We start from the raw sequence: 26,990 nt of genomic DNA on the forward strand, positions 1-26,990 counted from the left end.
GAGGTTTTGGGAAAAGTATATTTGCGTGGGTAGACGGAGAGGAATATATAAAGAACAATAGAAAGAACAAGATCATTGTTAAGATTATAAAAGACCCCGTGTGTTCATTCCTGTCACATATCTGAGGGAAAGTTTCTGTCAGTGTTTCAGTGTGCCAGAATCAGTCAGTCTTTAAGTACGACTTTTCCTATTCGTCTATCTGTGTTTGCGTGTGCGTACGTATGTGTGTGGGTCCTAATTACCACACTGAGCAAGGGTGACAGTTGGGCCCCCAGGGTGCCGCAGGGCATCTCCTGTAGCCGTGGCGACTATGTTAGGGTGGTAGCACAAGCACAGACACTTTCATACACCAACATGCACACACACACATACACATTAAGTAGGACATTTCCAGATATGACCTCATTCAGTGGGAAGCAGGGTACAGTTAATGGAGGGAGGAGAGAAGAAGAGTGAACAGATTGAGACAGAGCAAGTCAGAGATAGATATCATAACAAGATATAATTGTTAATATCCTGGTGAGTCCACCTCTGCAAGAAATCTCACACCCAGAGAAGAAACACAGTCACAGTCTCAGTTTCTGTGGTGAAAAACTTCAATTTAGCACATTGTTTTTGGAGTTGGAATCACTGGGCTTTAGATTAATGTAATGTTTGGAGCATTTATTTATCTGCCCCTCTGTCACTATCTGTTCCAGCTCTCTCTTCTTATCCTTCAGCTTTTACAGAGATGGATTATATTCAAATGGAGAAGTAACATGACGTGCAGGTATGCCTGGAAAAAAGTGCCAGACTGCATGGCATAGTTTGCTGGTTAGAGAGTCTGAGACTGCAGCACACAGCTAACACTAGACTGCAGTCTGCGATTCAAGTGGTTTTCTATAATTCAGAGAGTCAAAGGAAAAGAACTTCAGAGGCTGCTTTAGAGTCTCCCACGTGTGTAGTTCAAGCTTGCTAGTGCATGCTCAATAACACATACGGACTCGTATGCAAATGCATACAGCTAAAGATGAACACACTCAGACATGTTCACACACAACCACATATTCAGTACATATGCACACAAATACATTCACATGCTACACTACTAGCCTGGAGCTTTGAAGGCTTAGATGCAGTTCTAAAGAGAAGGAGAAGTTGAGCAGGCTTAAGAACTAAGAAGAAACTCTCTATTTCTTTCTGAGCGCAGTATGTGTGTGGGCAAGAGAGAGTGTGAGTATGCATTTAACAGCTGCCACGTGCTTTCACATATGCATGTGCGTGCCTTCATCTGCATGTTAGTACGCAGTGGTGGTGTTAATATGTGTTTTTACAGCCATAGTGCACCTAGAATCTTTGGGGACACACTGAAGGATTCATCTGGAGACCTGGGTTGTCACTCTGGCCGTCAACCCCTAGCATCCTGGTTCAAAACAGGGACAAAATATAGAATTCACTATAAAAGACAGGAAACATGTAACCTATAAGGCTTTGCATTTTAGCCTCAACCTCATCTCTCCCCAGAGTTGAGGAAAGAAAAAAGCAAATGGAAAAACAGGAAAGCCAATGAAAGCTAAAACAGATGGTAAGTGAGAAAGGAAGAGTGACAGTGAGGGTGGGAAACAGGGGGTGAGAAGCAATTTGAGGAATGAGGAAATACCAAGAATGGAGTGACAAAAATTGAGATATCAAGAGGGTGACAGATGGGAGAATAATAAATGAAGCATGTTGTTATTTAACACATCCAAAAGAGACGGGGAACAGAGGAGAAGGGAGAACAACTCCCCACCCTTGTCTCTCTTGTCAAAGTGCCTTCCCTTTGTGTTGAGAGGCGTCTTCAATAGGCATGGAAAGGGAGAGAAAACGAGAGCAATCGAGAAAAAAAGAGGTGAGAGCGGGAAAAAAAGGCTGAAGGGCCAACAAGGTGACAAGGTGGGAAAGGTGGTATGGAGGTATCGAGGGAAAGCCTGTTTGAAGTCCAGAAGTAATTTTCTATCACGATAGCTGTGGCAGAGGCAACAAAACAGAGTTTGTGTGGCCGTGTGTAACGTCCACACATTCTTCACACTATCGACACTTGCAGCCTCAAGTGCGCGAATGCATGTGTGTGAGATTAAGAGGGAAAATCTGAGAGAATGTGCTGAAAGGTACTTGGTCCAATTCTGTAGCATCTCCAGAGAACTCATCAAGTCATTTTTATGTGAATAAATCACTATCCCTGAAGGCACTTCGGCATTTTGGCTCGCAGCTCTCTCCCGGTGTAGAACTGCACACTCAACCATCAAATGTCTCCTCATATAAGTCACTTGTGACACATATGCATGCAACCCAGCCACACCCTAGCACTAACCGGTACTGTGAAATTCATCCTGACATTTAGGAAAATAAGTATGAAGTGCAGTGCCAGTGGGGTGAGTCTAACAAAGAATGAAAAATTGAATTATACTCACAATGCCTTAATTTAATATCAAAGGTAAAACCTAAAAAAAGAAATAATTAAGCTGCAGAGACCTTAAAACAAAGGATTTTCAGTAGTCGTTTTCAAATAAAGGTGCCTCTGTTCAAACCCTGATAAAACAGAGTGAGTCACTGAACTGAGGCCACTGTATCACTAAAACAGATTAAGCGTAACTTTCATGGCCACGGCTTCGTTTCCCCTTCAACCCAGTGTATCCCAATGGGGAGATAATCTGGGAAATGCAGCGGTATCAGGTCCTTTCTAGGTTGCCTGAGAAGCCTTGTGAGACCCTCTGGAGATATGAGGCTTTGATATCAAGACCAATTATGTGGTATAGGCGCACACATCCACGCACACAAACATTAGCACACACACACACACATGCACACATTCACAAACACATACACACACTCATACATACACACTCATTGGCCTTGGAGAGTGGTGGAGAGGAAAACAAAGAGAGAATGTGATACTGAGGAAACACTGGGCAGGCGGAACATGCTCTGATTTTATCAGCCAGTTGAGCGGAGCTTGAAAGCCAGAGACGATACAGACATAGAGGCAATGAGAGAGTGGAAACAAGACAGGCTGAAACAGACTGAAGAAAATGGATGTGAGAGTATGGGGAAGAGTTGAAAGTATATACATACACACATCCCCGGTCAAACTCGAAATTGAAGCCTTCAATGCCCGTTAACATGCAAAAACACACACAACGAACATGTGCATGAGCACACATTAAAAGATTCACTGTCAGCATTTATGCCAAACATGGACACACTGTATGCAAGAGCATATCCGAGCTTTGCAGAGTATTGTGCACGTAGACACAAAGGCTGACTCGCGGCATCTTGGAACTCGCAAACCGTTCACCACAAATATATGTGATAAACAGTTGTTTCCGGTCTGAGTCACCTCCACAGAGAATCCCTCAAGATTAAGTATGGCCTCTGGCTCTGCTAATTGGAGCTTAAAGTCTGGTGTAGCCCCTGGGCAGTGTATGCTGTGTGTGGTAGAAGCCATGTGTGTGTGAGCGCGCTTCCGTATAAATTATGGATGGAAAGGGCTGTAGGAAAGTGGCCACACAAGCTTCAGCTGCCAGAGCGAGAAGAGAGACCAAGCTAGGCCAAAGCAGTCGCAATGAGAGCACCACCACATGACACAGACAGGTGGTTTGATAGAGAAACAGAGCAGGGAGACGGACGGGGAAAGATGACAGCAATATTGAGATGGAAAAAAGATGAGAGAAAATAATAGGACAGCAAGAAAGAGAACTGAAAGTGAGATTAACGCAGGACCTGGAAAATCCAGATACTAATGGTGACATTAATGAATTATTTATAGCCAGACATTCTCATTACAGAGCACGGTGCTTTCCCTTTATTGCTATTTTTGTCATGCTATCATTTGCCAACTAGCTTTAACTAACTACCTGCCAAATACAAAATATATGTAAAGTGCAGAGACCACAACAGCATTAAAAACCATTTCCGGTAAAATAAATCACAAGCTGGGTTCTCTTTTCTATTCTGCTACTCACCAAATAAATGTTAGGATAATCAGAGCAAAGTACCTGAACATGTTAGATGTTAACTAAAACAGCACTCACTCGTGTTAAGTATAGACTCAAGTGAGGAAAGGAGATATGAAAATCTATTATTATTATTTTGCAGCCCAAATATAAAATATTGTATTTTTCACAAACACAGAAAAAGTGGAAAAATCAGTTGTTAAAATTTACAAAGTAAAGAAAATTTGCTGAAGCCTTAATTTGTGAGCTCCATGTATTATGACATAAAATGCTGTATGGCATAATATATCATTATAATGTTTTTTTTAAACGATCCATATATTACAGCCTATTGTTCAATGATAATTTTCCATGGAGCAGACGCTGAGATTGCTGTGTTCCTTTCAGCACCCTCAGAGGAGGAGGCAGGCACACCAGAGAGATGTGCAGGAGAAGTGTCACCTGAGTCACTTCCATTGTCTGATAAGACTACACTGGTTTCTATAAATAATCCGTCACAATTGTCCTTTTCCCCCATTACAGTTTAGCAGTTCTGTCATTTTATGCCTCTGTTGTTTGGTGTAAACTTCTTGAAAGTGGGTAAATTCATAGTTAATTCAGAACTTGATGTATATATAGTGTATTGTGGGAAAAAAACACAAGGGGGGGATTTCGAGCATGGTGTGGTGGATCATTTTCCTGCTGCAGAACCCAAGTGCGCTTAAGCTTGAGGTCAACAGCAGATTGCCGGACATTCTCCTTCAGGATGTTTTGGTAGAAGCAGAAGTCATGCTTCCATTAACTGCAACAAATCTTCCAGGTCCGCACTACCACCACCATATTTTACTGTTGGTTAGGGCTGCCACGATTAGTCGACTAGTCACGATTACGTCGACTATCAAAATCGTCGATGACTGATTTAATAGTCGACGCGTCGTTTGAAGCTTTGTAAGATCCCAAAAGACGCAGGAATAATAGCAGGATTTAAGAGTGTAATAACGGACTGAAACAGAAGATGGCAGCACTGCATGTACAAGGATGCCAGCTGCCGTTAAACCCCGAAGAAGAAGTAGCTCTGTCCCAGAATTCATAGCGCAGCCCAGCTCAGTTTCCAATAACGGCAGGAGCTAGCTAGTTTTAATTTTACTCTTATTATTCTTTCTGGGTCACAAAATAAACGTTTAACATATTTTCAGGCGAGAATGTAGCTGTGTAAACCTCAAATATCTGCTCAGTTTATCAAGACACCACATATTTTCAAAAGCGCTTCGACGTTTTCGGAGACGTCTGTTACCCACCAGCTCGATAGCTAGCCGGGGGCAAGGCTCACTAGAGCCCGTGAGAACACCGGACTCCCGGCAAATCGTTTTCAAACCCACCGCCGTCTTTCGCTACTCAGGTTAAACATATATAAGTCACTTAGATAACTTAAAAATGTTATTGTTTGGCTTTTTTTAGTATTTTATTTGTTCCTGAGTAAATCGGTTTGGCTGAGATTAAAGTTATAGTTTTTACACAGCTGAATAAACGTCAAGCAGACAGCTGATTATCAGAAGTGTGAGATACTCGAGAATATACTCCGGTGTCCCGTTATATTTTAGATAGCAAGGAGTTTATTAAACTTCACTGAAACAATCTGCAAATTTCATTAAAATTTAATAAACTATCATCTTAGCTTTATTTTTAGTTAGCACATACCTTAAACACTTCAAGCTGTAAGCTAATGATAGTTATACAAGAGCAGATGCAGGCTGGTGCGATAAGCTGTACATTTTACGTCCAATGGATGCACAATCTGATTAGTCGACTAATCGTAAAAATAATCGGTGACTAGTCGACTATCAAGATAATCGTTTGTGGGAGCCCTACTGTTGGTGCGAACTTCCTTTTCTGACATGCTGTGTTAGTTTTATGCCACATGTAACGGGACTCAAACCTCCCAAAAAAGTTCCGCGTTTCTCTCTTCAGTCCACAGAGTATTTTCAAAGATGTCTTGGGGATCATTAAGATTTTTTCTGGCAAATGTGAGACAAGTCTTTGTGTGACTGTTTTCTCCTTGAACTCTCCAATGGGGGGTATTTTTCCCAGTAACTTTCTTATTGTTGAATAATAAACTCTGACCTTTTGTGACCTCTTGGATGAGTCGTCGCTGCGCTTTGGGGGTCTTTTTGGTTGACCAGCGACTCCTGGGAACCACTGTTCCATATTTTCGCCATTTGTGGATAATGGCTCTCACTGTGGTTTGCTGGAGTCCCAAAGCCTTCAAAATTGCTTGGTAACCCTTTCCAGATTGATAGATGTCAGTGACTTTGTTTCTAATCTCTTTCAATTGTGACATGTTGTGCTGCATTTCTCAGTCTGCTTCAGTTTGTCAGACAGGTTCTGTTTAAGTGATTACAGGCAGTAATCAGGCCTTAAAGTGGGAGGGAAACTTAGCGTTGTAAAAGACATGGTTAATCACAGTTTATTTATGATTTAACAAGGTGGGGGCAATCAAGTTTTCACACAGGGCCATACCCCTAATGATAAAGCCCTTGATTTAAAAACTGCATTTTGTGTTTACTTTTGTTATCTTTGTGTAGGGATGGGTACCGGTTCTGACATAAACGGTAGTAACCAGACCGAAAAGCAGCGCACATTTCGGTGCTTTATTTCGGTGCTTTTTTTTCCTGAGATGACATACACTTTGAATTCTAGCCAATCATTTTACGTTTCCGAGGATAGTAGGCGGGTCCAGGTATGTACGTTCTTTTAGAGCAGAGCTACAGATTAAAAATGCCCAAGGCAAAGCGGTCAAAAGTCTGGCTGTACTTTACAGCAAAATATGCAAACTCAGCAGCCTGCAACAAGTGCTTTAAGCTGATACTGTGATACTGTCAAAGGAGGTAACACCTGAAATCCGATGAAACACCTGGCGACGCATAGCGGGGTTTTTTTAAAGCCGAGAAATGCGCCGTATTTGATAGCTTGCTGCGAGACCTCACATCGAGCACATCTACTGCGGGTGGGTTGCCTGTTATCGGACCTGGAGTTAGCAACATCCCCCAAGAACCCGAAGAGGAGAGTGCTGGCCCCTAGCCCTGCCAGTGTAGCAGAAATGATGACGGATGATGATGGCAGCAGCAGCAGCCGTTCTTCTCTGCGTGAGTAGCTTAATGTTGTTCGTGTGTAATTTACGTTGAGTAGGCTAACCACGTTATTACATTAATGCATGTAAGGTGAACTAGCAAACACCGTCGTAGTTACATGCGGCTGCCTTCTTGTTTGATGGCAGATACTCCCTTCAACCTGGCCAAAAAGGCTAAAATGACCAAAGAATAAGTGGAAAACAGTTAAACATGAGAGGTTTTTGGACAAAGTTTGTGTTTTTTCCATTGTTTAAGCACTGCTTCCAGCCAAGAGTGATGCCATATATGCCACATAGCTGCAGAAAAGGCTAACATTGTTATCTTTTTACAAAAAAAACAGCTGAACATGAGAGGTTTTCAGACCAATTTTGTGTTCTCCATTCTTTAAGCACCAGTTTGAGCACCGTTTAAGCACCGGCACCGTTTCAAAAGTACCGGTTTGGCACCGGTATCGGATAAAACCTAAACGATACCCATCCCTATCTTTGTGTAATATTTACATTTGTTGATCTGATGATCTGAAACATTTAAGTGTGACAAACATATAAAAAATCGAAAATCAGGAAGGGGGCAAAGACTTTTTCATACCACTGTACTTAATGAGGATCAATACACCTACTAAAGATAGGATCTCTGGGGTTTAGAGTAAGTAAAGCAATTCAGACTGTTCCTGTCTTGGCTCTGTCTTTGTGCCATGAGTCAGCCTTCAACACGCACCAAAAGGATACCATGGGACAAACTTAATTAACAAAGCAACACAAAGAATTAATTATGTTCACTGTGGTTGTCAGTTTTGGTTTTACAGTTCTTAGAAAATGACACATCACACATTCACTCAAACACGTACATACAAACTGACCTGAGTGACATGATCTTGTATGCATCAGGCAGGTAGCACCGCGTGTTTTCCATCTGGACGGGGTCCGAGTCGCAGATCTTGTCATCAGTGCGGCCGTAGTTGGCACTTTCAATCATGATGACATCTGTGCCTGGGCAGCGTAACTCAATGGGGTAGGACTCACAGGACAGTTCCCTGCGGACTACTGCCATGGGGATGGGGGCACGGCCATAAACTGGACAGAAAGACATATGTATTGATATTAAGTCTTTGTTTGGTGAAATACTCCAGACGTTTTGGTAGAGCCATCTTTAATTTACTTGGACTGCAAGGCCTGAATTATTCAAGAATAGGCTGTGTTCAACTGAAATTGCATTTGTACCCTTGTCATATAGACGTAATTATTCAGACTATATGAAAACAATAGCATAACAAAAGACTTCTTATAAGGGCACGTCCACTGTCGCGAGTGAACTGACTTGGTAATTAGTGCTTTGCAGTTAGCAGTATTGGACATCATTCTAGATAGAGAGTAATTGCCTGGCAATTTCAACAGATATTTAGTGCTGCAGATAATATTCAAAGATGGCAATGCCTAATTATTCTCACAAGTTGCAAATGTGATGCAAACATCCACTACGACTGTACTGTAATAGGGAACATGTCATTAATTTCAATGAGTCTGAAGTTACTGAACATTCCTGATATTTTTTTTTACTTCACTGGCGGACGCTTTTGTGCCACACAACTCCCTTTCATCTAAAAACAAAATGAGCAAAAATCAGAAGAAAGGCAAACTCTTCTCATCAAAAGTATTCTTAACAGTGTCATGATTTTGGATTCTTCTTGTTATCGCGATTCCATCACTTCTTTTATTTTAATCCTTGCTTCCTGTGGATTCCAGTTAGTCCCCGCCAGCCAGCCCCCCAATGCCACACAAATAGTTTAAAAAAAGTTTTCTCCTTGCTCATAAGCATTTGGACTTTTCTCCCCTTTCTCTCATTCTTTATTTTCATGTCCTGCCAAAACACCTTATACATACCTCCATGTGACTGAAGCTATTACATAGAAGTGCAGTGACAATAATGGTGTGGTTCTGGGTGTTTGTGTCGCATGGATTATTCTTCTGAGGTGCTCAATTGTATTGCCCATGTCTGAATCCACCTAACCTTTCCATAATAATAATGCAGATTTTATTACACACACACACACACACACACACACACACACACACACACATATATATATAGCACTGCCCATCTAGACCATCTGAGAATTTTTGCTATACAGGGTGCAATATACATATTATGCATTTCCCACTTGAATAAACTAATAACATTTATTAAATCTACACAAAACTAATGTGGAAGCTTTCCAGACCCAGCGCTCTTTTTGGAAGAACATATCCTGTCAAATCATTTCTTAAAAGCAGAGAAACAAGCACATGTATACACACATGAATGTACGGACACAAAAGCAATTAAAAAGACACAGACATACAACATCTGTGTAAAGTGAGGCAACGCTCCCTGTCATGGTAACCATAGTAACCCCGTCCACCCTCCCTTGGCTCTCTCATTGGTTAGAGAAGCGTCATGGTTACACAAATGCAGCAAAGAATCTGAATGAGCTCAATGACACTGTGCCCGGGCTCAACTTAATACTGCCCTTCACCACATCACAGACACACAAGCACGGAAGCACACACACACACACACACACACACACACACACACACACACACACACACTCATGCATACAAATGCTCGGAGTGATGGAATGTAGAGGTGGAAATTCACAGCCAGCCAATATCAGTGTGGTGTTGGTACCTGAGGGAAAAACATTGATAATGGCAGGAGGTAGCTTAGAGATAAGACTGATATATAAGTGGCATTTACTGAAAATGTCTTCTCTAATGAACAGACACATGCACACACAAGTATGTATACCACTGCAGGCTATGATTAGACCTTAAGCACACATTCAGACAGGATGTGTGTCTCCAAAGTAGCTGAGGATTTAACAGGGCATCATGCAGTTTTGTCTGTGTAAGCAGGGGGTCTTAGTGCACTGGGTCATTACTGTGTGAAAGTAAGTGTCAGTTTATTAGTTTTTCAATGGCTGCATCATGACTCTGTGAGCATGAATATAAATTCTGAAGTGAGGGTTAATTGGAGCATGCGGGGATCAATAAACAGCATCGTAAGGCAGCTGTCTAGACTAGCATTGGATCAGATGTCTTACAGTGTTGCCTTACAGGGTCCCCTTTGGGTATGAAGCAAGCATTATGACACAAACTCACACACACACTATTCAAATGAGGGGTCTATCTGTATTCCCATTAAAAGCCACTCTGCCTTTGTAAGCAGGAGTAAATGAACTGACTCGTACATGCCATCCTGTCTCGTCTGTCACATTTTAATTTATCTTATTATATCAGCTGCCTCACCTATAAAGCTGCTGTGCTTAACCCATCTCCAAAGGACCCTCTACACATATTTCTGTCACCTGATACACATGCATTCACTCGCACACACACACTATGCGCACATATTTAGCTGTCTGTCTTTGACTACATGTAATAATGTGTGAGCTGGCAAGTCCATGTTAATGTGTCTGTCATTAGTTGTGTAAGTGGTGACAGAAACTTGGCAGCAACAGACAGTATGGACGGTCTTATTCAGACACTCTTATTGCCTCGGGGGGCTGAAACAAAAGGATATTGATTTTTACATTTGGGCCAAGAACAAGAGAGTGGCGAAAGAGGTGGATAGATGGAAAGAAGGAATGGGTGAAAGGAAAGAGGAGAGAGATTTAAAAGGTGATCTCTCACTTGAATTGCCAAAGCTTTTGGCCAATGCTGATGTCTTAAATGTGGGGTGCTTTGAGTTACAGGGAAAACAACTTATTTTAAGTGCATTTGCTATTTATCTAGGGATTGAAGAGTAACGCAATTTCTATTCTCCGTATGTCCTGTACATGTGGAAGAATCGACAAATAAAGCTGACTTTGACTTTGACTTTGAAGATATTCTAAAGGTTAAGGCTAGCAGTACCCTCATTGTTTTATCAATATATAGATAGATATATTCATATATCTATCTATATATATCTATATCTTAGCTTGATCATTGTCAACCACCAGGGGGTGTATCCCATTTTGACCTCAGTAACCTCCAGCCATATTTGGCACAGATGTTCCTGTATACTATGTCAACCGCTTGGTTATGGGGTCCCATGTATGTCCTGCCTGCTAGCATCTCACACCCTGTTATGTGCTGGATTATCTCGGGGCATCTTTGCACAGCCTGCACCTGGGATCTTGCCTGGTGTGGTAGACCCCAGCCTCCATCAATCTTGCGCTTGGAGCTTGTGTCTGTGCTGCCACAATTAGTGCCTCCATGCTGTCTTTCAGTCCAGCTTTGTCTAGCCATTTAGGATTTTTTAATATCACACCCTTCTTCTACCTGCCAGTGAGACCATGGCATGCAGTAGCATGTCCATCAATGAATCTTCCTCTTCTTATGCCTCTTCTTTCTTGGGTTTCTGCTGCCTGAGGTATTTACTAAGCACATGATCAGTTGTGGCCATCTGTCTGTGTGCTAATGGATCTTTGTTCTTTCTTTCCTGGATAGTGTTTCTGACACTCACTAGTCCTCAGCCTCCTTCTTTCCGCTTAGTGTACTCTTCTGGGGTTCCATGGCGATCAGGCCTTTTCAGCCTCCGGTTAGCCATTCCGGGTACACCTCATCCATTAGCAACTGGTTAATTTGTGCTTCCAGGGGCTCACAAAATGAAGTAAATCCTTGAGCCAGTAGGTGTGGATCATGCCAGAGTCTGGTGCTGTTTATTTTTCTTGGATGGTGACTAGTGAACCCAGAAGACCGACAGACACAGATTGGTTACCTAAATGGAGATGACATAAATGATGACACTGCCGCGGACTGCCAATAATTCATACTCAGCTAATCCCAACCAGCCACACCTTTACCTGTGAAGCACAAGAGTATAACTTGGATGGTTCAGTGGAGAACACTTGGTTTATTCTCCCAGCTTCTGGTATAACTGTTCAAGCTAATTGCTTTAAAAGGTATACCAGAAGCCATCACACTTCATCACTCCTTCCTGCAGATAGTTGGCTAACGTCCCTTTGTTCTGCCTTGATCTTGGCCACAAGTCTTTTTCTCCATGGAAGATACCGCTCCTTGTGGCTGTTGTTAATCTTATAGAGTTATAGGTTCCCAGCTTAGCCATGGTCTTCTGTTTCAGGTCAGCTGCCCTTGCATTTAATCTACCAGTTGTTTTCAGGACTTGGTGCCCAGTCTTGGAGAGTGGGGATGATGACATTCCCCCTCAGACCTGACGTCTTTGTGTTGTAGGTCACTCAATGTGTTGTACCTCAGTCTCTAGTTGCAACAGCAGTTGCTTTTTGCAGATGTTGATGATGTTGCAGCTAATGATTCGAAGCATACTGCATCATCTGTCAAATATGGTGGAGGGTTAGGCATGAGCATGTATGACTGCCAGTGGAATTGGGTCACTACTGTTTACTGATAGTGTGATAGCTTATAGAAGTAGCAGGGTGAATTCTGAAGTGTACAGGCCTAGACCCTCTGCTCAGAATAAGCCAAATTCTGCAAAACTGATTAGACAGAGCTTCACAGTGCAAATGCTTCACACACAAGTTCCTTAAAGGAAATAAACTGGATGTTCTTCAGTCAGTCACCTCCACCCAATAGAGCGTATAAAAAACCCGTAAAACCCTGCCAAAAAAAAAATCCAAAAAACAAACAAACAAAAAAAAAACAACCAAAATAATTCCCAGATTCACGTTTAAATGTCTTTTTGTTTGAACAATCCTAAAATAATATGGGTCTGTGGAGAAGACTGAGTGGTTGCTGTTGTGTGCCCTCAAGCTGGTGTCCTTGTTTCAGCTGTACAGGTTTCCTCACAAAGCAAAAGGAACATACTTTGCATACATCAACTCATTCTTTAGACATCGATGCAAATATATTTAACTGAAACTCATCTCTTCCTGCAAAACTAAGCCCTTGGTGTTTATATGCCTGACTATAAGCACTCCCTGTGTGCCTTTTAATTGCATCCATTAGTGTTTAGGTGGGATTTCTGGCAACGTTGGTGCAAGTACATGCTTGATGGTGTGTTTGTGTGTGTGGTCCAGGAATCACTTGCTGTAGAGACCTACATCTATTTAAAATGTGGATACATATGAGTGTTTGTGCGTGAGTGCATGTTACAAAGTTACACAATGTGAGTGACAGGAGCTATTAATAGGACCGAGTTCAAATGGGCCAGAGCTCCCTCTCAGAGTCTTTTAAACCTATAGTCATGTAGGAAAGGAGGAAATATAAAGTTGACCTACTGGACTGCATCTGCACTGAACATTTTGTACGTGTGAAAAATTTCTGTGTGTGCAATAAAATGGTGCCCTGAGTTTTGATTCTTATTTTTGGTTTTATTGTTATTCTTTCTTATGCTCATATTTTCATGGTGTCCTCATTGTCTCCCCATCTTGCCCATCTCTGTCTGGTCTATGTGTTTACACATTTGTCCTACTGGTTTCCACTTACTGTCTTATTTTGGTGATTGCTTTTTCTTGTGTCTCCTGTGCCTTTGCCTCTTCACTCCTTTATGATTGTCTGCGCTATCCTGATTAGTTTCACTCTTGTTTTATATATCTTTACTTGTCTATTTTTCATGCATTCATTATTTCAAGTCTGGACAATCTTAATTCATTATTATCAGGTGTCAGGGAATAGACAGAGAGACCACGTTTCCTCTGTATTAGCATCTCTTCATTTGCTCCCTGTTAAATCCAGAACTGAATTTAAAATCTTTCTCCTCACACACAAACTCTCGAATAATCAGACCCCATCATATGTTAAAGATTCATAGTATCATATTATCCTAACAGAGTGCTTCACTCTCAGACGGTGCTTACTTCTGGTTCCTAGACATTTTAAAAGTAGAATGGGAGGCAGAGCCTTCAGCTATCAGGTCCCTCTCCTGTCAAACTAACTCCCAGTTTGGATTGGGGAGACCTACGCTCTTTCTACTCTACTCATCACGTTCATTTTTGATAAGCTTATAGCACGGTTCTGCTGGAGGTTTCTTCCAGTTAAGAGGGAGTTTCTCATTCCCACCATTGCAAACTAATTGCTCATATGGGGTCCTTTGATTGTTAAGGTTCTCTCATGAATACTGCAAGGTCTTTACCTTATAATATAAAGTGCCTTGAGCCATCTCTTGCTGTCATGTGGTGCTTTATAAGTAAACTTGAATTGAACAGTTGCCACCTTGCTTTGTAATCAGCCCATGCTGTATGTAGTCTTGTGCATCCCTTTGTTGGTTTGTCTGTTTATCCGCTGTGTGTCGGCCTCCTTTATCCCATCTGTGTTGTTTCAAGACTCATTTGTATCCTTGCTTTTTGTGCCTGCTGAGTAACAGCTCTTTGCAACAAATGCTATTTGTTTTTTGAAAGAAGTCCAGCAATAAGCCTTTATTTTAGCAGACAATTGTGACTGTTATAAAATTAACTAACATTACCTATTGCTCTTATCAATACAGTTATTAAAAACGCAGACTATAGCTTAAAATAATCAACAGCTGTTTTATGACCAAAACGTTTTTCTTGCTTTTGCCAAATGGACTTTAGTCACATAGATATTTGACTGAAAATCTTTAATGTAGCAATAGTAATAATTGAGCAATACAACACATTTCAATTAACAAATTAAATGTAGTTTTTTTTTCTCCTTTTTTGGTTAGGGCAGTGCAATGAGTAGTGTGTCCCTTACCAATGGCTATGGGGGAAAAGAAGGTTGAGATCAAGAGCAGGCATCTGGTCCACATGACGTCTGAGGATGACCTGGAAGTAGATATGGAGGTACTTCCTGCTGAGCCCAGACGGTCTTGTGGCGAGCTGTTTATATGTCACAGCTCAGTCTTCCTGTCACCATACAGACCTGGGAATTGATACACAGAGAGAATCTGCTCACTTGGTTTGCCATACGTATACACATTAGGATGCTTTATGTAGGCCGCAATACACAGATTTACTAACTATTCCAAAATATGATCTTTTTCTTATTTTTTTTTCTTTCTAACAACAAATAAACAAGTAAACAACAACTGACAAAGTTTATCCAGCAAAGAAGCAGATTTTCCTCAAAACATTTAACTGATTTATAGTGGATGGACATTTTAACAAACTTCAAAATAACAAAAATCATTTCCTTAAACAATAATGAGAGAAAGAAAGAGAGGACTAAATGACCAACACTTGTACCTCAATCATATTTTCAGAAAATTAAAAAAAAAAGTCAAAGAAGACCAATTTTAAGTGGATTTGCCTGCTAGGTAAGTAAATGATATTCTGCAGACACACAGAGAGGACCTACAAGCACATAAAACTACAAGATTATGGATTATGAATGTATAAAAACACTTTGATAACATTTATTGTATAGTTTTTTATTATTAATCTCTGTCTCTCTTCCACGGCATGTCTTTGTCCTGTCATCCTCCCCTCACCCCCAACTGGTCACAGAGATGAGCCTTGTTCTGCAAACCAATTTCTTCCTTACAAAATTGAGTTTTTCCTTCCCACTGTCTCCAAAGCGTTTGCTCATACAGGGTCATATGATTGTTGGGATTTTCTCTTTATTATTTTATTACAATGGAAAGTGGCTTGCGGCAACTGTTGTTGTGATTTGGTGCTGTATAATTAGACTGAATTGAATTCAATTAAATTAAATAGCTTAGGGAGTTAAAAACTTCTGTCCAATTTGTGATTATTTTTAAGATCTGCAAATTAATATATTCTTCATTAGGTCATACTAAATATCTCATCTGCTTTAAAAGATTCTAAAGGAATTAAAATCACATTTTTAAGCTAAAAAAAAGCCATGATAGTGTGTTAAACACAACAAGAACAGAATAATTTGTGCAAATCCATATTTCACATGGCAACAAACCATATCCCGATTAATCCATACACAACACAAATCTGCCTGGAAAATGCAAGACTAATGTTATATGCAGACCTTGTCTAAAAGAAATAGTAAAATAATACAATGGTGCTTAATGTTTGCATAATGATGCTTTTATTAGGATTCACTTCACTTAGTATTACACATCAGCATCAAAGTGTGAAATGTATTGATGTCCCAACCTAATTGTTCATTTCATGGTCCATCAGCAACAAACAATTAATACAGGGATGGTCTCTGAGATAAGTTATAGCAGTGACAGACTGGTAAGCATCGTTTCTCCGTCTTTTTTCTGAGCAGATTAAAAAGACCAGCACTGTTCAATCACTTGCTCACCGCCCACTCACTCTTATCTCAACTCAGTGGCTCTCTTTGTTTTTTTGCGCTGCAAAATTCACGTTTTAAATAGGAAAAGCTGCAACATTTACATTTAATTTGCAGAATTATGTGTGTATGTCAAGTTTAAAGTGTGCATGACATAAAGGATAATAAAATCTTCACACAATCATCCTTTTCAAACAAACATCAATTTCATCAGGGGAGTAGTTCTAAGGTAGCAAAAGCCATCTTTGTGCCTAAATGTTCACCGTTCTCAAGGGAACTCATACTCAGCTCCGGAAAAACAAGCACATCAAGTTTGTAAGTGGGAGCGAGAGGGGCTGGAGAAATATGCAACAGCCGGGGACAGATGGAGCAAAGCAGACAGCCACAGCCATGGGAGATACATCATGTGTAACAGAGACTATTGATCAGTGTGACCATATCATTTTTGTCCAGCAGAGACTGAGACAATAGCCAGCTATTTCCATCATGTCATGCTGTGAAGGCAATATCTGCTTTGGCACAATCCTCTGCCTTTGATATTTCTTATAACTGATGTTATCAAAAGCCTTTTAATTTATAGAAAATGCCAGAATCACACAGGCCCTTTTTTATACCAGAATCACACAACATATGTATAACGTATCTTCAGAGCATCTGAAATGACAAAAAGCCTCATCGCAGACCTGCAAATGGGACAGACAGCCACCCAGAGGCACATGCACACTGCAGAAACACACAGACGATGAGGCCTGTGTAGTCATCTGGCATTTTATTGGTTCTGTTCTTTTTTGTATGTCAAAATAAATCCTTTAAATTGAAAATTCACTAAAACTAATGATAAAAACACAAGCCAAACCTAATTTAGTGAAGTCTGAAAAGTTGTAGAAAATTCAATTTGCATTCCAGCATAAAGTAGTCAAACATTTTATCCAATCAGATTACTTTTATGGAGCATAATTCTTTAGAAGAAGAAAGAAAGAAAGTGTGTACATTATTGTACTTTATTGAGCCCCGTGGGGAAATTGCTCTCTGCATTTAACCCATTCACTCAGTGAAGCAGTGGGCAGCCATTGGGCGCCCGGGGAGCAGTGTGTAGGGACGGTACCTTGCTCAGGGGTACCTCAGGGTAGCTGAGGAGCTACCCTGAGGTAGCTCTGGATAATGGCAGAGACTTTAAGTTTTCCTTTGATAAGTCTGTAAAAACTTAACAGACGCACTTAACTACAAACTGTTTTTTTCTTTTGCATTCAGAAGAAACTAATTGTTAACTGTAAGAAACTGTTGTTGTTTTTTTTGTGATTTCTAGTTTACTACAAAAAAATCATTTTAAAAGTATATAAAATGTATTGGTCAGCTGACAATAGGTGGCAAAACAACTAATTTAAGTAAGAAAAGTCAAAGTTTGAATAATTTTGATTTCTCAAAACTGTCTGTTATAATCGACTTAATCCTTCTACTTACAAAAATCCTTCAATTTTTATTTTTAATCTACAAACCTATTCAGCTTTCTAAATACCAAGCGGTGCAACTGATTTCATTGGAGTGTGATTGCATATCTGTTAACAGTTCTTGACAAATCCCTAATGGCACTAAAGTGATAGACTCACAATAGACTCCTCTGTGTTATTCTTTCCTCCACTTAAACGACCTAACAAACTGCCCCATTTTGATTGATTGGCCCCTAACTCAGTTGAACATGAGCAATCTGACCAGCTGTCCCCAGCTAGACAGAGAAGGCATACACTGACATATGGCCGGACGCCACCAGCCACAGCATTCTGCTGTTTCATAATTCAAAAGCTATTCCATCACCCCGTATGCTCCACCAGCATCTCACCCATCAGTTAATTAACTCTCTCATTTCCTCCAAGCACACGGTGGCTACACAGACAATGGCTGCGTGTCAGTCAAGTTATGTTCATAATTCAACAGGGCTGCATGCTCCCATATGTTCAGATAATGACAAAAAAACTGTTCCCTCTACAAAGTCTGACAAGAGCATAGACAATAATGATTGCCCAAAGCATTGCCCTGTTTTCCTAACCTGCTTCCTTTAATTATCCTAATGTGTTGATTGGTTAATATATAATGAGTAAACAGACAGTAATGGTGCTAATTATCAGGACATATGTGAAGCGTTTACACTCTGTATTCATCAGAGCACATAAGGTTTTGCAAACATCACAGGCCCCACCTGAACCTGCTCACTGCTAAAATTATGAAAATAATCAAATCTTTTTTTTCTTTTTAATGAGCTCAATATTTCCAATCCTGAACTAGTTCTATCTCACTGGAGATGCTCTCTAGAAGATAAACAGCATCTGCATAAAACTGAGCAAAACATCAACAAAGAAACAAGATCAGACTGGATCCAAGTCTTTGGATGTACCTGCCGTTTCTATCCATCTCTGCTTAGTCATATCCGCTCAGCAGACACCTGCTAATTATGCTACAAATATAAACACACACTACATTTTTCAACCTTGGCTATTTTGCCACCGCAGTTTTCCCAACATCTTGAAGAAAAAAATAAATATATAATGTTATAACTGCACCGTTAATGCAGTTAACAGTCTCAACAACACTGTATTATTTACTGTATCAATAAGACAATCTTCTCCACATTAGTCTTACATGTATGTGTGACGTGGCCTCGATGTCCCATGTTTTTCTGCCCTGAATCTTCATTTCCTACAGGGTCGGCATTAACATAGCTGTCGCCAAAGCCGCCACACTCACACAGTCTATAATGCATGCATCCATGAACTAATTGATGTTGGGCTGATTCTGTGCACAAGGCAGCCTGACCCTACTGAGTGTGTCTGTGTGTGTGTGTGTGTGTGTTAAGTTCCCTAACGAGAGTCCTGCCTGTCACAGCACTCCTCATTCGGGGATTCTCTCTATCACTAATGAATGCTGACCGGACTGGGCTACCTTGTCAACACGCGTCACACGCACATGCACGTGCCTTCATACACACATTTTCACACACACACATGCTTATCACTAGGAGACCAGATGCCCTACTCCCTCAGCCTCCAGGCAGAGTCTCAAATGTGTCCATGTTGCACTTATCCTGTGAGCATGCCTTAAAGAATACCGTGTTGAAGTATGAGTATATGTGCATCATATTAGGCTAGCAGATAACAGATGGATTGCAGTAGTTATAAAAAAACAAACCATAGAGAGCAAATGAATACCCGTTTAGATACTGTACTAAAATCAGTATTTTGTAATCTATCTTTGCCTGTAGTTTTGCATTCACCATAATTATAATGAAAGAAAATGGTTCAAAAATAAAGAAAGAAAGAATAGGAGAGAAATGTAAATGCATGCATAACCTGCTGAGTTTTTCTTCTTGTATCTATCTATCTATCTATCTATCTATCTATCTATCTATCTATCTATCTATCTATCTATCTATCTATCTATCTATCTATCTATCTATCTATCTATCTATCTATCTATCTATCTATCTATCTATCTATCTATCTATCTATAGATACATATATTTGGTGTGCTATGACAGCAGAGGAAGAGGACATCTTGTGGTTTTTTTCTCCTTTTTTCTTCACTTAGTTTTTGTTCACCTGTTCTTTTCTTTCCTCTTTTTAGTTTCTTCATTTGTTCATTCTTTGCTCTGTTGGAGAGAAGTCTGAGCGGAACAAAGCTCAGGGGGCTATGCACCATGTTCAGTAAAATGACATGTGTCCGCCAAGCTACGGTAAATTACCTCCAGTTGGCTTGCTAGGGTAACCACCATGGACCATTTCTACGTGTGTGTGTCTGTGCGTGTGATGGAAAGGGTTGGAATAAGGTTGTGTGGGTGATAGTGTGAGTCGGTATAGGTAGTGTTTCAAATTATCATGAGCACAGGTAGACAGGCTGGGAGAATTTTGATTAGAGTGACCATGCACACACAGACACAGACACACACACACACATTTAGGTAGCTAATTTGGCGGTGTGGAGCTGAAGAGATGACTAATCAGGATAGAACCTGGTGGGAGTCTGGCCTGTGGCCTATAATGAGAGACATAAGAAACAAGCACACACATTCAATCAACAGGCGCGTGTATACACACTCATAGCAATTATGCACTGTGCAAACAGACTAAAGACATTCACATGCAGCAGGCACGCACGCATTCAAACACAGACCAGCATGAGTGATTGTGAATAGAAGGTCCTCCCTCATAATTGCTTGGTGCTGATGAAGCCTAAGATACTGATTAGCAGCGAGTGGCCCCTCAGTGTGACCAGAGGCTCGGGAAAAACATACTGTCAACTCCCAATAATGTGAATGTCTTGACGTGTCAACCACAACATGTATTCCTACTGTTGCATGTGTATGCATGTTTAGAGAAAGGGGGAGTTCACATACAAGCCCCCTCGCACCACATTAAAATCACAATTAAAATTAAGTCAGTGTCTCGTTGAGTTTAGATCTGGCCACTACTAACATGTGACAAACAGTCATGTCAGCTCATGTCTCTTATTTTAAATCTATACATTTGGTCACTGCAGCCAGATGCAGTATGGTTAATACCACTGGACATTTGTTTTTAGCATGCACAGTACATACATGCAGTCAAGTGCACACACGTCAGTACTCGGATGAAGGGCAGCTTCACTGTAGGAATGTGCACAATTGTCACCAGTGCCCCGAAGACAAGTGGCCTAGCTAGCAATTTATACAGTGCCAGTTGTAAATCCTTTGTATGTCAGTAGCAAAGAGCTGCAGAGTGCTTCAGCGTCGCCTTAAAGGTATAGGTCACCCCTACATCAGTATGGGTCACTGTGGTCTCAATTTGACATCCTTAGTGAAGTTGAACAACAGCTGTTTAGTATGATTTTTTTTTTTTTTTTGCTCATTTTTTTTCTTTTTTTATAGCAGCAGGGAAGTCTGTTAATTTAACTGCAACATTTACTCTGTTTTAACATGTCATGATCAGGGATAAAGGCCTGTGGCAGAGCAGATCATGGCTAATTCAAGCCACCTTTATATTTTGCATGAGAAAAAAACATGCAAAGAAGGCTGGGCCGCCCTGACAGACTAGTTTCCTCTGTTGCTGTTCAAAGAAGATTCAAGATTTTTCCCACAAGTACATTTTTATTTTTTAAAAGCTACATTTTCTTTTCAAATTATTTTCACTCATAAGAGTTCAAAGCTTTGGGCTAAGCACCTCATCCTCTCCATCCATGTTAGACATGCTATGCCCGTCAGAAAATTGCGTCTAGGGAGTCTCTGGCTTTGACCGGACCACTGCAGTTTCCGCATGGCTGCCTCTGGCTGCTCTGAGAACGCTCACAGAAATCTGATGCACCAAAACCAGCCTGAAAATCCACCACCAATGACCTCGTCTGTAAGGCACAGGCGTTTTGATTCTGTCTGCCTGGCAGCTAGATACCACACTCTGTTCTGCTCTGCTTTGCTCTGAACTTTCTAATGCTCCAATCTAATCAACTCTATATACCCTCCCTCCCTCATGAGACAAGACGGGCTAAGGTGGAGACGTGCAAGCAAGAATTGAGATAGGAGGAGAAGTGGAGAAGTGGGGAGGGGTGGAGAGAGGAAAAAGACGAAGGATTAAAGAGGAGGGAAGAAGATGGAGGAGGAGATTCGTGAAGAAGGTCGGAAAGGAAAATGGCTAAGAGAAATAGAGATAGAAAGATGGGATAAAGCGGGAGTGACACAGGGATGGAGACAGAGAGGATGGCAGGAGGCAGTGAGAGAGCGGGAGTGCCAAAAGCGATCATAGCGATTTGAGCAGAATATTAAAGCAAGTTAATAACATAAGGCATTTATCTTTTTTCTCCTCCTTAGACTCTGCCCTAAAAGATTCGGGTTTCATAAAACACAGCTCTCTGACACTAGATAGTGATATAAAAAGTTCAACTGTCAAATGTGAAAAGAGACATAAAACAGCACCAGTTCTGAAAGAAAAAACACAATAACTATGGGTGAAAACTAAATATAACACAATAAAATCACTTTTTTAAGACAAAACACAATAACTATGGGTGAAAACTAAATATAACACAATAAAATCACTTTTTTAAGACCAGCTTTTCAAAGAATTTCAAAGAAACACAATATCATGCCATGGAAAAATAAGCAGGCTAAATCAAATCAATTACAGTAGCAAATTAAGGCTAGCTAAGACAAAGTAGACTTTTTTGACATGCTTAATCACTTTAAAATATTTAATTTATTATGAGACAGATACTGATGCTGTTACTATCTATAATGTTACAGGGGGAAAGGTAACTAGCTAGCCTGGCTACAACAAAGTCTTTTTGGAAAGACTCTCGAGAACATGTCAAACTCATCTTACATCGGGGTAGGGCTGGGCCATATTATACCTTTCACGGTAATACCGGTATAATGTTAGGCAACAATAGGAAAATGAAATATCGCGATAGAATGGGAGTAAAACGCGCATGCGCAGTGCCTTTGTTTTCATACGCACATGGCCGATTGTTGAGTGAAACAGATGAACCAGAATTGGTTTGTAAAAATGATGCAACTTCCGTGATGTGGAACTGGTTTGGTGTTTGTCCGTCAGATACACGACAAAGCACATTTTTTTTGCAGAACATGCAAGCGGCCGTTGTTATTGTCGTATTTGTCGGACTAAGATGCTCTTAAATCTGGGAGTAATCTGGGTCCTAAACTCTGTATTCTTCAGGTCAAACGAACACTGCAGCATCACTGAGAGTTAAAAACTGTCTAAATTCTTTCATCTTTAATAAAACTATCAGCATTGCTGCTTTACCAGGTGTAACTATAAAGTTTAACTTCCAGGCATCCATGAAAACAAAAGTTATTACATTTAACGGAGTTAAAAGTTAGCAGGAAGCTAGCGGAAGTTAGCTCGCTAGTTTCGCTAGTTACCTAAGCATGATCTAGCATGTTCTGACTGAGAGATTTCTGAAAAAATTCAAACGTACAGCTCTGCTATCACTTCCAACATAAATGAAGACAGGAAACTAAACAGCAGTGACGTTTGTAGGGTTACTGAAGTTGGGCTAGCTGGTATATAATGATGTGCTACGTGATCGCTAGCGACACAGCTATGTTAGCATAACATAAACAGTGAAGCTGGACGAACACTAACACTTTTCCACTTATAAAAGTTAACATGAAGGTTCCTTATGGTTAGAGACAAATGCAATCGCATGGCAGGATGCTGTAAACGGACCAAACTTCAGTCAGGAGAACAACTGAGATAATCCATCCACAATACGAGGTTAGTCATTAATATACTGCAGCAACATGGGAATAGAGCAGCTGCCAGAGAATTCAACATTAATGAATCAATGGTACAGAAGTGGAGGAAGCAAGAAGAATGAGTTTAATAAAGTTTGATTTATCTGACTGCTTTGTTTCGCTTAATGTGCCTTATAATCGCGTGCAACTTATGGTCCGAAAAATGCGTACTGCACACTGCAGTTTAATGTTGCAAAGCACCTTTTTTTAACTTCAGTGGATATTATACATGGTTATGCTCAGGATATGTCAGCCCATTTCTACTGGAAATGCCTTTTGGTTAAACTTTCAGCAAGGAATTTGCATTTGCACTGTTACATTTTTATAAAGCTTTAATGTACATAACCAGCTTCTTGTTTAAGTGAAAATAAATGGAAGGTTGTCTTTTTGCACTAGTAATGTTGTGGAGTTGTATTTTGTCTCTCATCAATTATATCGTCAGTTATATCGCTATCGCAAATTTTCAAATATATATATTGTGATAAATATTTTTGGCCATATCGCCCTGCTCTAATCGGGGGTCAAATACAAGCTATTTGGATGTTAAGTGGGCTGAACTGAAGAAACTCGCTTTTACATCAGTCTAACAGTGTTTAACTACACATTAACTACCCACTGTACAAAACAGACATTTCTATTGAATATAGTGAAAGAAACTTTTCTGTCATCTAATCATTTATTTATTACTTAATTACTTTGGTGTAATAAGAATAGCTATTGGGGAAGGTCTTTATGAGCAGGAAAAGTTATAAAACTTATGAAAATACATTTAAAAGTACTAAATTTATCCTCTATCCTTCACATTTTCCAATGCCACCCATTGGCCAGATTTTAGTCTTTGCCAAAACCCTCAAGGCGATTCTGGTTTCAGAGTTTCACACCCAGGCTGTATAAGATTTGTTTATAATGTGTCTGGGAGATATGCGCTTTACAGATTTTCTCTTACTGTAAAAGCTATTTAAAGTTTCATAATTGAGTAACAACTGTACAGTAAATAGCTAGGTCATGATATGTTCCAATGAGATAAAATCTACCCATATACTGTCTGCAGATGGATGGTGTTTATAGACAAGTCCATCACTTCCTTTCAAACCACGATTTCAGCAGTCACAAGGAGGATTTCGTCTTACCGTAGGGGGGAATACACATTTTTCCTTAGCAATAGGTGGTTTCCAGAGGGCCACTGATCAATCTGTAGGCCTGTATGACTGGAGGGCTTTAGCAATTGTTTTCCCAGTGACTCCCATCAACCTCTTGCCACCACTCTCAGCCATTCGGGGAAAACTCATTTTTCCCGAACGATTGGTGGTTGTCAGTTGGATGCTCACCACTCTCTAGGCCTAAATGACTGGAGTCTTATTCACTTGACCCTACATTGTCACCATGACTGTCACACATCTAAAATAGCAGACAAGTTAAGGTCACATGGTTAGTGTTCACATGTCCACATAACCTTAAAAAAGGGACGTCAGAGCACCATGAAGCACTTTCCTTGTAAGAAAAACATAGGGTAGAACAGATCGGGGGTTTAGGTTGGGATAAGTTGGACACATAGCATCCTGGGCTTCCCAGTCAGATCCAGATGTGGTTTAAAAAATAACATCGCAATGGCAAAAAATGCTCAGCTTGAGGCTCCAGAAAAGGATTTCACAAACCAATGGGTTAAATCACAATGGCGATATCCATCATTTACAGGCAATCTGTGGGCTTGCCATCACTGTAAGTGATCACTCTATTATGACCGCTGAGTATGGGAACTGCTAACCCCTTCAAACTAGTATATTCTCACATATGTGGAACTGCAGCTCGTATGCTGAGAAGTATTAAACAGCCCACTTGGCGGTGTCGAGATTCACCAGATTAGTCATGAAGAGCCAGTTTACTCAGTTCTCGACAGCTTTTAGCGCCTGTTAGTTTTCATTTACAAGAAAAAAAAATTTATAGCTTTTTCACTCATCATTTACGCTCTTGACGCAATACTTTAGCTTGCAGATGAGTTAGAGTTTTGCTAATTCAATGCTAAGAATACGCAGAATCAACACAATTATCAGTGAAAACTGATTTCATAACTTATCTGCTTTATACAACCCACAGATTAATGTGGAATAATGAGGAATACTATTTTGACTCCCACCTCATACAAGCAAATTAGGTTAGTTCACTGAAATACTCAAAACACTCAAAATATATCAAAGTACTCAATGCATAGAGCAGAAGTCCGGTTTATGGTTGGCCTACTTTTAGGCTTAGCTAATGAAAAAAACAAACAAAAAATGAATCCATACCCCAAAAATGGCTGTGCCCCATGCAAATATCCAGATAACAAGCACACAGTCCTGTGCACACACGCGCATGTAGCCATTCAATTCTGCATGGCATTACAGCTGAGTTCCCCCATAAGAGCGGAGTTAATAGTGTACAAAACTTCCTCTGATACAATCAATTATGTCAACTACAGACACAGTGATGCTGATTCCGGCGCCACTGATGTTGTTTTCCTCCCTTTGATTCATCTGTCTTCTCCTTCATACTACCTTTTTTTGCTCCCCCATTGCCGTCTCCCTCTCCTACTCCCTGTCACTGCTCTAAACCCAGTACTGTCACAACGGATCCATCAAAGGCATGCCTTAAAGCCAGAGGCAGCGCGCGGCAGAGTTTGTGTATGCGTGTGATTGTGTTCGCGGGTGAAGAAGAGAGAGAGGGAAAGGGAGAAAGTTGTCCTGTACAGTACAGAGAACAGCCACCTCAGCAGTGAGTGATGCTGCATTAAAGCGGAGGCAGACAAACAGGGAGCAAACGACTCTCGTGACCTAGATTTAAACCCCCGTGAACGAGCTGGGCTTGGTTAGCAAGAGAAAATGCTCAAAACCTCATCTTACATTTGAGCTTTATTATCCATTTGTCAATTACTTTTCTTCAATTCTGTTCTCTCCATCCATTTATTTTCATGGCCGACTGCTATCCTCCATCCAGCCTTGTTTACTTCTTTGCGTGCACTCTGTCTCTATGCTTTTTTTTCTTCTTTCTCACATGCTTGCATGTCCTTTCTATCCTCTGCCATCCACTTCGCCATGTTGCTCTATGAACATTTAATATTCTCATCATGCTCAGGTGCTCTACACCCACTTTTTTCCATTTTAAACTACCATAAGCTCACATGAAAGAGACTGGTAGGACCAAAATAATGAGACTCCTGCTACTCTAATTTTAGATCCCAATACTCTTTCAGAAACACGTGCATTCAAGTATTTCAAAGATTTGTTCAGAATCAGCAAACTTCAAAACTCCACTGATTCAGTTAGGAGGGGAAAAAAGTGATTTTTGCATAAGACATTAGGACCAAACCTTTGCTCTTGCATTATAGAGCAGATATGAACTGTGTATATCAGAGTCTTGAAATATTTATTCAAAAAGGCCTTTCTGGGGTGCTTACAGTGCTGTTCATAAATTAAAAATGCATAAGCAC

General features: G+C 40.5%; 1 protein-coding gene across 1 annotated transcript in view; it reads right to left on the reverse strand.

The window, feature by feature from the left end:
- Positions 1-14,877, reverse strand: part of adgrl3.1 (adhesion G protein-coupled receptor L3.1) — an 87,181-nt gene extending 72,304 nt beyond the window's left edge. Inside the window, exons 1-2 of the mRNA XM_085459463.1 lie at positions 14,734-14,877; positions 7,938-8,151 (exon numbers count right to left, since the gene is read on the reverse strand). Coding sequence (XP_085315589.1) covers positions 7,938-8,151; positions 14,734-14,788 — 269 coding nt within the window. The 5' untranslated portion in view covers positions 14,789-14,877. The remainder of the gene's footprint in view (positions 1-7,937; positions 8,152-14,733) is intronic.
- Between the last annotated feature and the right edge of the window lie 12,113 nt (positions 14,878-26,990).

This window comes from Copadichromis virginalis, linkage group LG6, assembly GCF_057382275.1.
Source record: "Copadichromis virginalis isolate Kocher_CV1m ecotype Utaka linkage group LG6, C_Virginalis_male_GT1.1, whole genome shotgun sequence".
Taxonomy (NCBI): domain Eukaryota; kingdom Metazoa; phylum Chordata; class Actinopteri; order Cichliformes; family Cichlidae; genus Copadichromis; species Copadichromis virginalis.